Genomic DNA, 12,166 nt, shown 5'->3' on the forward strand with positions numbered 1-12,166 from the left:
TGTGTCTTTTTATCCCCTTTTTGTTTTTGAATATAAGTGTAGATAAAGGCAAATCATCCATCTACACGTATTATGCATAAAACTACCTACTTCGTAATAGCTTGCACAAATTCACAATAAATTACCCATATAAAGAGATAGTTGATTCATTAAAGGATCCCCTCAAAAAATTATACAAGTAATTGTTTTTCTCTTTTTAAAGGAACAAGTAATTAGTTAACTATATGTGTCATAAGCTTTATCAAAATAATTTACATCTTGTCTTATAATGAAAATTCCAATATAAGAATGATGTCATTCCCTTAGCTAGCTTGTGTCTTTTGTTCCTCAATCCATTCTCCTAATAACTACATTTCATTTTCACAACATGAAAAGTGTGTTGTTTTCCTATACAATCTTCATTCTTAATAAGTACGTATGGATGTTAAAGGACCAACTCAACCAAAAGCTTAAGCTGATGGTTGAGGCCCAGGAATATGTTTTATACTCTATCACTCCCCCTCACATGAAAGGCCCTTTGGGCTTGAAATGTGGATGCAACACAGGCCCACCCATACCTGGTGCGAATTAATTCCACTTTGAAGGAGGGGTGGATGAGATTCGAACCCGTGACCTTTGTGTCAAGCTGGCTCTTGATACTATGTTAGAGGACCAATCTCAACCAAAAGCTTAATGGTTGAGGCCCAGGAATATGTTTTATACTCTATCAATGGAGTAGGATGCATGCATGGACCACGTAGAAATGGAGTGCCAATCAAAGCTATACCAGTATAGTAGCTTTATTGATCGGTTGATATCAGAGATATTTTTTTGGATGTAAAACCTCAGTTATATTTCATTTTATGCAAATCAATTACTACGTAACAACTTTATATGCAATCGAAATTAATTTTTAATTCTTTTTTTTAATGGAATAGGAAAGGGTGATTTCATTAAATAATAATAGTCATTCGGTACTTACAACCATCTCTTAATAGATCTAACTTCTCAATATAAGAATTAAACACCTCTAAACTTATGGCATCGCTTTTGAACTGCTCACGGATAATTTTAGATGTCTTTGCATCGTTTTTGACGGAGCTCTATTGATATATAGTCGCAAAAATGATAAAACTTGATTGGTCATCAAGATCTGCAAATTTGCAAAACGAATCTTCTAAATCTGCACCCGGCCCCTATACCAACAGACTTGCAATTCCACAAATTTGCAAGACGAATCTTTCAAATTTGTATCCATGCACACACTAAAAACAAACAAACAATACTAAATCCTACATGGAAAGACCAACTAAACCTTACATAGAGGGATTGACTATAATCACCATACCGATGGTGATCTTTGTTGGCTGAAAACATAAAAATCAAAGAAGAATTTGGGGCTTACCATTGATAAAAGTCGATGGCAGCCCCTAGGTTTTAATATGGTAGCTAGCTTTGAAAAGAGTGAACAAAGAAAATTTTAGTTTTTTTTTTTAATTTTTTTTTAATTTTTTTTAAAGAAATCTATGCCATCGAAATGATTTAATTCACAACTATATCAATACAAATATATTTCTCCTTAAAAAGTGATATTTTGAGTTTTTAAAAATTATCTCGTACAATTCATCAAATGATGTTATATACATTCATAAAATTGCGAATTCTTATGTTTAATTATTTATGTTAATCTTGGAGATTAACTACACAAGTTCTATACTTTTACACATTTTGCATAACCCAAAGATTAGGGTGTAAATGAACCAAGCCGATCAATAAACTACTCAGGTTTGAGCTCGGTTGAAGCTCATTCATGTTCGTTTATTTAATAAATGAGCCGAGTTTGAACAAATTTTGAAGCTCGTTTAATAAATGAGCTTGGACACGAACATAGATATGCTCGTTTATATATGTTCATGAACAACTCGTTTATTTATTTTCACAAACTACTCGTTTATTTATTTTTATGAATCATTGATTTATTCACAATTTGTTAATTTAATTCTTAAGTTTATACGGTGTGATTAAAATTTAATTATTATGCGCTACTTTTGAGATTTTCAAATGTCAAAAGTACAAATTAAAGCTCGTTTATTATAAGAGCTTGTTTATTATTAAGCTCGTTCATGAGTCACTCATTTATCAACTCGTTTAATAAACGAGTTGTTCATGAACAATTCGTGAACATATATTGTACTAAATGAGCCGAGCTTGAACAGGGTTTTGAGCTCGCTTGAAAGCTCGAGATCGTGCTCAGACTCGCCTAAGTTAAATGAACTGAACATGAACAAGGTAGTACTCGGCTCGGCTCGGCTCATTTACACCCCTACCAAAGATGTCTCAGCTCCCATCCAATACAACCTTAATGAATTATATGTAAACCATATATGAGCAAATTCAAGTTTATCAATATGATAAACAAAATTTGTTTATCAAATGGCAAGATTGTAAATAAATCAACAATTTTTTGTTAAATATGAGTCCCACTATTGTTGATATATTTACAAAAATGTCATAATGATTGGGCATTTATATTGTTTTATTTACCATTTTGCCATTTGATAAACAAATTTTGTTTATCAAATTGATAAACCTGGGCTTCCTCAAAAAAATCTCACAGGCAATAAATCTTGGAATAATTAAAGTAATTGATTGGTATGAGATAGGTTGTAAACTTATAACTATCAAATTATTTCATATAATTACTTAAAAGACGATATAAAATAATTAAAGTGACTATAAGTATCATTATCAAAACTTTATCTAATTAAGTTAGCTAGATGACCTGAACAAACTTAGGCCGCCCGAACTTGGGCAAAATTTTCCGGCCCAAAATCAAAGTTTTAATTTTTTTTGAACGGGCTTGGCCAATTGGAATGCCGTTTTATGCAATAATTTTAGCTGATTTTTTGGCCCAGCCCAAAAAGCCCGCATGGCTCATATAGTTTGGGCACATAATTTTCGGCCCGTCCCAACCCGAGAAATGAGTTGATTTTTTTGGCCTCGGCTCGGCCTGCCCAATGATCACATCTAAAGTTAGCTAACATTTACAAAAAAATATGGGTACATTTTCTTTTGGTGTTTAGAGAGCCACAAAGAGCGGGGGTGAGAATAGATCCAAAAATCTCCTGAAATCGGGACGTAATCTCTAACCACTTGAGTTATCCCTCACTGTTATAAATACGTATACATTTAAATCTTTAAATTTCTAATTACCTATTTTTGCAATTTTATCTCCTTATCCCTTCCCTTCGTTCTCTTTTAAAAAATTTGATTTACTCTTATGAATAGTGTTTGTACATACAATTACAAACTTTTATATGCCAACCATTAGACCATCTCCAATGATGAGACTCAAGTTTTAGTATTGAAATACAAAATGAGTTGTTTTTTTACCTCAAATGGTGATACCATATCCAATTCTCAATTTAGCAACTCATGTAAAGTCTAATTTCCCAATGCTGAGACTCTTTTAAAATTTACAAATGTCACTTTCAATTTATGGCCCACTAAATCCATTTCTTTTTAATATCATAAATTATAAGATTAAAAAAAAAGTAAAACTTAAATAAATTACAAAATATATTAGAATATTGACAAGGGCCCACACTTTTAGTCAAATGAGACTCAAAGTTGAGTATCGAAACTTAACAACTTTCTTTTGGAGTTGTTAAGTTTAGATACCGACTTATTGGTATACATTACAAAAAATACTCTCTCTCTCCTAAAAATACTCACTTGAGTCTCACCATTAGAGAGGGTCTTATGGAATTACTTTGTTAGTGCTACTAGGGTTACTTACTCGGTTAGGGGTTAATCGGTCAGAGGTTACTTGGTCGGTTAAGACAGAGTTACTCGGTTAGTCAAAAATTACTAAGTTGATCAGGGGTTAAACCCCGTTCTTCTGTTGAAATTTGCTTTGTTGACTCAATTTGCTCTGTTGACACCTGCTCTGCTTTGTTGACATCTGCTCTGCTCTGCTCTGCTCAGAAGCTCAAAAGAACATAACTTTATTTGGTCAGGGGTTACTCACTCAGTCAGGTGTTACTAAGTCGGTCAAGGGTTACTAAGTCAATCAGGGGTTACTTGGTCAGTTAGTGGTTACTCGGCCGGTCAGGATTTACTCGGTCAGGGATTACTCATTGGTTAGGGGTTACTTGGTGTGTAAGCTGGCTACACGGTGTGGCTGGTCACACACGAAAGTTGTTGTTGTACAATTATACCATCTAAAATGTTTATTTACTTATTTACCCTCATTTATATTAATTACTTTTTTTTAAAAAAATCTTTAATATATACAGTGTGTGGAGGTTTGGACATATATACCTAAAAATAACTTTTTCTTTTTAGTTTACACTTTTCTTTAGTCAAGTTAACCTATGCACAAATTTAACCATTAATATATTTAATTAATGATAATTAAAAATTATGAAAAGTTGATATTTTAAAATATATCGTAACGAAACTCAGGGCCTGTTTTGATTTACTGAACTAAGATGAGCTGAACTGAATATTTTATGAGAGAAGGAAATTAGGAACTGAATTGAAATTAAGCTGAAGAGAACAAGCCCTAACAAGATTCCACATAACTATATTTCTAGTTACATATAAAGCACTAAATACAGTCAAAGGAGAGTGTGTGAGTAATGGTAAAGTCAAAACGTGTCAACTAAAAAAAACGAAGGTAGCAATTATTTAGGATTTATTTACAATATCTTCCCTTATTAATTGTCAACAACTAAATTTGTAACACAAGACCAAACGAAAAAAAACTACCCGTATTAGTCATATATGACTAGCTATGACACACATATTGTGTGGTTAGCCACTATACTGTACTATCGATAAACATAACTATGATTACAAGTTGTACAAGTTTTTTAGGGCTTATTCTGATTTACTGAAAACAAATGAATTGAATTGATTGAGGCTGAAGTGAGCTGAAATAAATTATTTATGAGCAAAGAAAATTAAGAAGTGAACTGAATTAATTAGAGATGAAATAAACTAAACTGAAATTATGCTGAATAGACCAGACTCTTAGACTAAATATCTAGCCGTAGACCCGTAGTACTAGTAGTCGCCTTAGTAGGATTATTTACCAAAAAGCAAAGAAAAAAACGCTCATCTTTTCTTCTTCCAGAAAAGGTCGTGCCCAATTGCAATTATGAACAACACGATTATACAACTACTTTAATCTTATTTTTCAAACATTACCATTAAACAACTCAAATTATTCCTTTAATTTCCAAACATCAATCATATATTCATATCATACATTTAATACAACTATACCGCGTTTTATATCACTTTCTCTCTCCTCCCCAGTCGCTTTCTCTTCAACCTTCACTTCCTCCATTAATGGTGAATGGTCCTCCATTAAAGCTCCACTCCTCTTAATCAACCCCCACTAACATCCAACTTTCTCTCTCCTACAAAACCCTTTCACCATTTTCATGGGTTTTCACCATCACCGCTCTTCTTCTACCGATAATGGCGTCCCTCAAATTGTCAACAGTCCTCGTTTCTCGAGCTCCATGACACGCCGAGCTCCTTCCTTCAAACGCGCCGCCAATTCCGCCGCCGTTAACGACGCTGCTTCGACTAGCACCACCCCAACTGGCGGCGGAAATTCTCTCTCTACTCACCATGAAATTGACCTAATTTTGAACTCACCCAGATCTGATCCTGCTACTACGCCTCTTTCTCCTGATGGGTTTGATTCATTTTGTGAAAAGAAACAAACCCAGAATCAGAATCATTTTGGATTGCTTCATCATAGAATTAAGAAGCATTCTTCTTCTGTTCTTGGATCTGATGCTGTTAAAGGGGTTGTTGAGCTTGGTTTTAGAGAGAGGAAGAAATTAGGTCAATGGATGTTCTTTCTATTTTGTGGGGTTTGTTTGCTTCTGGGTGTTTTTAGGATTTTTGAACATGGGTTATTTGGATCTTCCATGATTGATTCAACTCAGTCTAATCTTCAGGTAATGCTAGCTTTTTAGTCATTAAACTACTTTTTTTGATTAATTTTTATTGTTATTTTTGTTGGGATTTATGTTAAGAATAGATGGGTTTTATTTATTTTCTAATTTTAGTGTTTAATGAATTGTAAGTTAGTTGTTTGTTTGATTTCAAGTTTTGTTAGTACTATGTTAAATTGTTAGGTAAGTCAATGGAATGGAGAATAAGGGGGGTAGGTGGTTTTTTTTTGGCCATGCTAGTATGCTTTGTGACTGGTGTATGAGCTATGAAAACTTGTAAAGTTTAAGGAAACGACTTTTTTTTTTGGAAAGCACCTATTGGCCGAAGCATATCCTTATTAGTGACTATCATTTCTTATTTGAGGGAATTATGTATTTTCAAATGGTGCACTAGGAGTATTTAGAATTGTTAATCTGAGTGGTTGACCTATAAAGCAATCATCTTCAAAATGTATTGTAATTATGTATATCATCGAGTTTCGATTCTTCAAAATACAAAAGGAGTTGGATAAAAAAATGGACTATGGAGTTGGCATGTATTAGTCTATATTAGTATTGTACTAATAGTAGTAATGATTGAAAAGTAATCTATACAGAATAACTTGATAGTTGGTAACTAAGCACTGTAATGTAAGTCACCAATTTGTCATTTTGGGATAGAATACGAAGGTAGGATTGTAGGAATAAGGAGTGGAGGAATAGTATAGAATGTGAGGGAGGGAAATTCATCATCCATTATTTGTTTGATGCTCTACATGAAACCAAAGGAAGAGAAGATTGGGTGAGAGTAAACAAATATCAGAACATCCTGTTTCACCATTTACTGTATGGTATCAGGTGAAGAAATTAGAACGAAGATGCATGACGAGGTGATATTTATTCCTTGACCTTTGTATCTTTTTAAGTAAGTCAAGTAAGTGGCTATGGGATTTGATGGGGGATAAATGGATAATAACACTTCTTAGTGTATGAATCTAGTTTAACCTTCAAGATCTAAAAGGAGGGAAAATCTGGAGTAGGTAAATATGGATAGCAGTGTTTCCTTCATGACTTCGTGTCCATAGGATTGGATAAGTCATCCAATTGGTAATTTGGAATGGATATGTAGGGTGAGAAAAAATGAAAGGTGGAAGGGTAATAAAATCCAAGGGAGAGGAATTCCTCATTTTGTGTTTGCGTTTTACATGAAATGCAGAGGACTGAAGGAGACCTTTAATTTAAGATGAAACTATGTTTTTCATTCAGTATTGCTCTATTCCCCCATTTATTTTTTGATTCAATTGAAGACATTGGGATGAAGATGCACGATGAGGTGATGTTTAGCCCCTTGACCCCTCCATCTCTACAAGTATTTTGCAGGAAGTATCTGTGGGATTTGGCAGGAGATCTTCTCTTTTCTGATTTTAAGAATCTAGTTCAATCAGTTTAAGCACTAAAAGATGCAAATTCTTTGTAATCGTTCAAGTCCTTAAGTTGGTAAATACGGGTGGTACTGTTGCCCTTATGATCTCAGGTCTATAGCCTATAGGTTTGAGTACCTTTACTTCTGTACTGTCTTATGTAGGGTAACTATTTAACTTTATAAGAAAGATTCTGCCTGGTAATGTATAATAAATGTCAAGGCTATTCGACAATATTGAAAGTGACCTGCATCTTAGCTGTTTTCTTGTAACTCAATGCAGAACTAAGCATGGAAATGCCATGCAAAATTTTGTGTGAAACTGTTGATATCACAAGGGCTTCCAGGTTTCTTGTTTAAGGGTTAAACTTAGTTATTCTTTTGTTTCTTTTTCCTCCAGTAATAATTTGTCTGTTCTTCTTGTTAGGTTCATTCTGGCTCCCAATTCCTTCATTACCAGGCAGATCAAAACATTCCTGATTATAGCTACAGAGAAGGAGAAGGTGTTAGACAGGAGAGCGGTGATATTGAACGGACTCTGATGATGGTGGCCTCTGGTGTAGTGAGTAATGACAAAAGTGAGAGTAAAGTAAGTTCGAAATATATATATTTTCATTTTTAACTCTCTAATTTCTTTCACTTGTTGTATTGCTCATGCTTAGATCTATATTGTAGTGTTCTGACATATGGTCCAGACCAAGCAGCGGAAACTTCAGCCAGTGCATTGATCTGCCAAAGAAGCATAAAAGTATGAATCTGCATAGAAGTTGTGCATGTATGCACATGGTTTTTAATCCTTTTGCTGTATATTTTATAAGAAATATCATTATCTGCGGGAATGTGCTCATTTTTTATGTAATGGTTCCTCACTATCATTTGTTTTCCTTTGGCAGAGCTGGATGAAAGGACAAATGGTTACATCCTCATAAATGCTAATGGTGGCTTGAATCAGATGAGATTTGGGGTATGGTGGTTGTTTGTTTTCATGATTCTAATGTAATTAACTAATTAATAAGAGTTATTAGCTTTGACTATGATCTCATAAGTACTAATTTTAGAGTGCAGATCTGTGATATGGTTGCTGTTGCTAAGATCATGAAAGCCACTCTTGTTCTTCCTTCTCTCGATCACACATCTTATTGGGCTGATGAAAGGTAACATACTCTTTTGTCTACATTATTTCCCAAAATTTATATTGTTAATGATCTTCATATCCTCACTCAACACTTAGAACTAGCCCTTAGGTCCATGTTCCTTATCCAAGCATCAGTCATAACAGTCAAATATTGGTTTTCCTCATGACATTCATGAAGGAGAAGGCTTGGACTTCCTAATTACCTTTATACAATTTTTTGCTAACTTAGATAATCTGAATCCAGAGTTTGATTCTGGATAAGATATTTTATACTGTATTGTTCCCTTATTGTTATTTGTAAGTAGTGATTGACTTGGAATGCATTAGCCTAATCTTGTAATAGACTAGTCATGCATGTATTTGATACAAAATGTTTGCGTGTAATCTTCTCTTTTTCCTTATGTTTGTGCCTATGTTTCTGTCCTCGTGTCAATCTTTCTAAGACTAGCACTCTGCGCTCAAAAAAAATTCTGCTATTCCTTGCATATTTTGATTTTACGGAGCTAGCTTCCTAAAACAATAACTGCATGCATCGCAAGGTGGTTCTACGACTAGAATTAACTGATTTTCTTATGCATTGACAGCGGGTTTAAAGATTTGTTTGATTGGCAGCACTTCATGGAGACATTAAAGGATGAAATCCATATAGTTGAAGCATTACCAAAAGAATTTGCCGATATTGAGCCTTTTACAAAAACACCCATATCTTGGTCTAAGGTTTGATAAAGACATTTATCTTTCAAATTATACTCTATTGTTTAGTGCTTTAGTCCTCTTTTCTTAACAACAAAAAATAAATAATAACTGTGCTTAGATTCTGAGAGTATGAATGACCAAAATGCTCTTCCTGTAGTCTTCATATAGTAAATTATGCTATTATGATTAGCATTTGACTGACACAATTATATATATCAGGCTAGCTACTATAAATTAGACGTCCTCCCTCTTCTGAAGCAGCACAAAGTAATGTACTTCACGCATACTGATTCCCGGATTGCTAACAATGGTCTCCCCAATGGTATACAAAAGCTAAGGTGTCGAGTTAATTATAGGGCATTAAAGTACTCATCCCCCATTGAAGAACTTGGGAAGACCTTAGTTGCAAGAATGAGACAAAATGGAGGCCCTTATCTTGCTCTCCATCTGAGGTTAGCTCTGTCGATCCCATTCAGAGGAGTGCTAGTATTCCATGTTGCACACTTGCACCTATATGCTTCCTGATCAATAATACATGTATTCCATGTAGTTTACTACGCTACTTATTCTCAATTTTATTTTATTCTTGTTTCATGTTAGGTATGAGAAGGATATGCTTGCTTTTACTGGCTGCAGTCATAATTTGACTGCAGAAGAAGATGAAGAGCTTCGAAAGATGCGGTATGAGGTCAGTCATTGGAAGGAGAAGGATATTGATGGATCAGAGCGGAGGAGACTTGGTGGTTGCCCAATGACCCCTAGAGAGACTGCCTTACTCCTGAAAGGATTGGGTTTCCCATCCACCACAAGAATATATTTGGTTGCTGGTGAAGCTTTTGGAAATGGAAGTATGCAGTACCTCACAGATGAATATCCTAATATCTTCTCACATTCAACTCTTGCTACAGAAGAGGAGCTGGAACCTTTCAAGAACCATCAAAACATGCTGGCTGGTATAGACTATGTTGTTGCACTTGAAAGTGATGCATTTGTCTACACCTACGATGGAAATATGGCAAAAGCAGTGCAAGGTCACAGGCGATTTGATGGGTTTAAGAAAACCATCAACCCAGACAGGTAAAACTTGCTTTTTCTTCTGGATATATATATATAGATTTTTGGTGATCCTGTACTTAAGCCATTTCTTTTAAAAATCCTACAGTAAATGAAATTCTTTAAAATTACCATGATAATTGACCTTAGTAATTGGTGCTTTGTTCAACTTTATAATTTGTAGATATTTCTTTTTTTTTTTACTTAATGTGTTACCTTAACAATATAGTTTCCCTATATTTTGCCCGCCCTTACCTCATATAATTTAGTAACTTTCTTCAGAATTTAGGCTTATATATTAGTGCCTATATAAAAGACATTGATCTTATAAACTCTTGTTCTAGCCCCACTTTACTCATATTATAAGAAAGCCTGTGCAGGATGAATTTGGTGAAGGCTATTGATGAATATGATGAAGAAAAGCTCACTTGGAAGAAGTTCAGAGCAAAAGTGCAAAAGATGCATAAAGACCGATTAGGAGGTCCATATTATAGGGAACCTGGGGAGTTTCCGAAATTGGAGGAAAGTTTCTACGCAAATCCACTTCCTGGATGTGTATGTGAATCAGCGAAGAAATAGTGATGTGACTAAATGTTTGTTTGAGATAAGTAAAGCACTCAGAGATGAAGAATTCAAAGATTACTGGTGTCTGAACATCATTCTGGGGAAGTTGATTCCTGAGATCCTGAAACGCGGAAGACCCAACTTTGTGGATGTGGAACTCACTTGAACATGTTGCTGGGTACAATTCCTTCAGCTGGGTGCAGAAAGAGAACTCGTGAGCTTGTGCTGATGGATGTAGGACATTGTGGAGCAGTTCGGATTGATTATAATCATTTCAAAGGGCTTTATGAAGAAGGGAAATATCAAAAATGATTTCCCTGTGAGCAAGAATTTTGGTTCTTTTTTTTTTCCTCGGTGATGGCTTTTTATTTTTTCTTTCTTTTTTTGTTAAATACAAAATATAGTATAGGTCCTTTCTTAACACGAAGAAATAAAGTCTGAAGTAATTGTTTGTCACCCAGACTAATGGAATATCCAGATGAATATTCAAGCGAATGACAATGAGCCATTAAATTTGCCGTTTGATTTTATGTACACACAAGTAACTTAATGAATACAATGTTCAATGAAAATAGCATTTGTCAACATTGCTCCATGTTAGCTACTACGAAGTGTAAGATGATCTATAATTTGAAGAGTCTAATTGAGTAATCTCCCATATGATTGTTCTAAATTAACCAGTAAATTATCTACTCTGTATAAGTATCTATTATATTTTATTTAACGAAAAATATTAATACGGAGTTTATGATTTTTTTTTACTCCCTCCGCACCCCGAATGATAGTCACTTTTGCCATTTTTAGTGACCCAAAATGTTAGTCACATTTGTTTTTTTCAAGTACCATTAATATTATTTTTTTACCAAAATTCTCTAACATTTGCATAAATATTTGTGCAAATTTAACTTTCCCATGTAAATTTCACTTTCCCATGTACTTTAATTACTTTCTCTCTCTACTTTTTTGCATATCCAATGTAAATGTACTTTTTCAATGTAATTTCTTTAATTCTCCTTAATTCCCGTGATTTTTCTTCAAAAGTGACTATCATTCGGGGCCGGAGGGATTATTTTTTATTTTTTTGGGCTCATTTGAAGATTTTTGAGATGAGAAAAATACATACAACTAATGTAAATTATGTTTCAGGAACCAAGGTTGTAAAGAGGATTGATTATGAGTATTCAAGTTTGTTTAAGGTCTTTAATTCTAAAGTTTTCATGGTGGGGCCATAACCCTCTACTACAAGATATGATCAATTCTGCTGCATAATGTGTATTAGTTGTAGTTGATGAAGTGTCAAAGGTTATAGTGCTAATTAATAACATGGAAATGTCGGACTGTTACACATGATATCCACAACAG

The 12,166-nt window shown here is 34.2% G+C and overlaps 1 protein-coding gene across 1 annotated transcript; it reads left to right on the forward strand.

Moving 5' to 3' along the window:
* Nucleotides 1–5,223: 5,223 nt before the first annotated feature.
* LOC145580026 (O-fucosyltransferase 35-like) lies at nt 5,224–11,329 on the forward strand. The gene is made up of 9 exons (XM_081637341.1): nt 5,224–5,960; nt 7,784–7,945; nt 8,032–8,104; nt 8,250–8,320; nt 8,422–8,510; nt 9,076–9,208; nt 9,407–9,639; nt 9,788–10,264; nt 10,621–11,329. Exons 1-9 carry the CDS (start codon nt 5,433–5,435, stop codon nt 10,817–10,819), a joined length of 1,965 nt encoding a protein of 654 aa, XP_081493467.1. The 5' UTR covers nt 5,224–5,432; the 3' UTR covers nt 10,820–11,329.
* Nucleotides 11,330–12,166: the final 837 nt, after the last annotated feature.

This window comes from Chenopodium album, chromosome 14, assembly GCF_948465745.1.
Source record: "Chenopodium album chromosome 14, dcCheAlbu1.1, whole genome shotgun sequence".
Lineage (NCBI taxonomy): Eukaryota > Viridiplantae > Streptophyta > Magnoliopsida > Caryophyllales > Amaranthaceae > Chenopodium > Chenopodium album.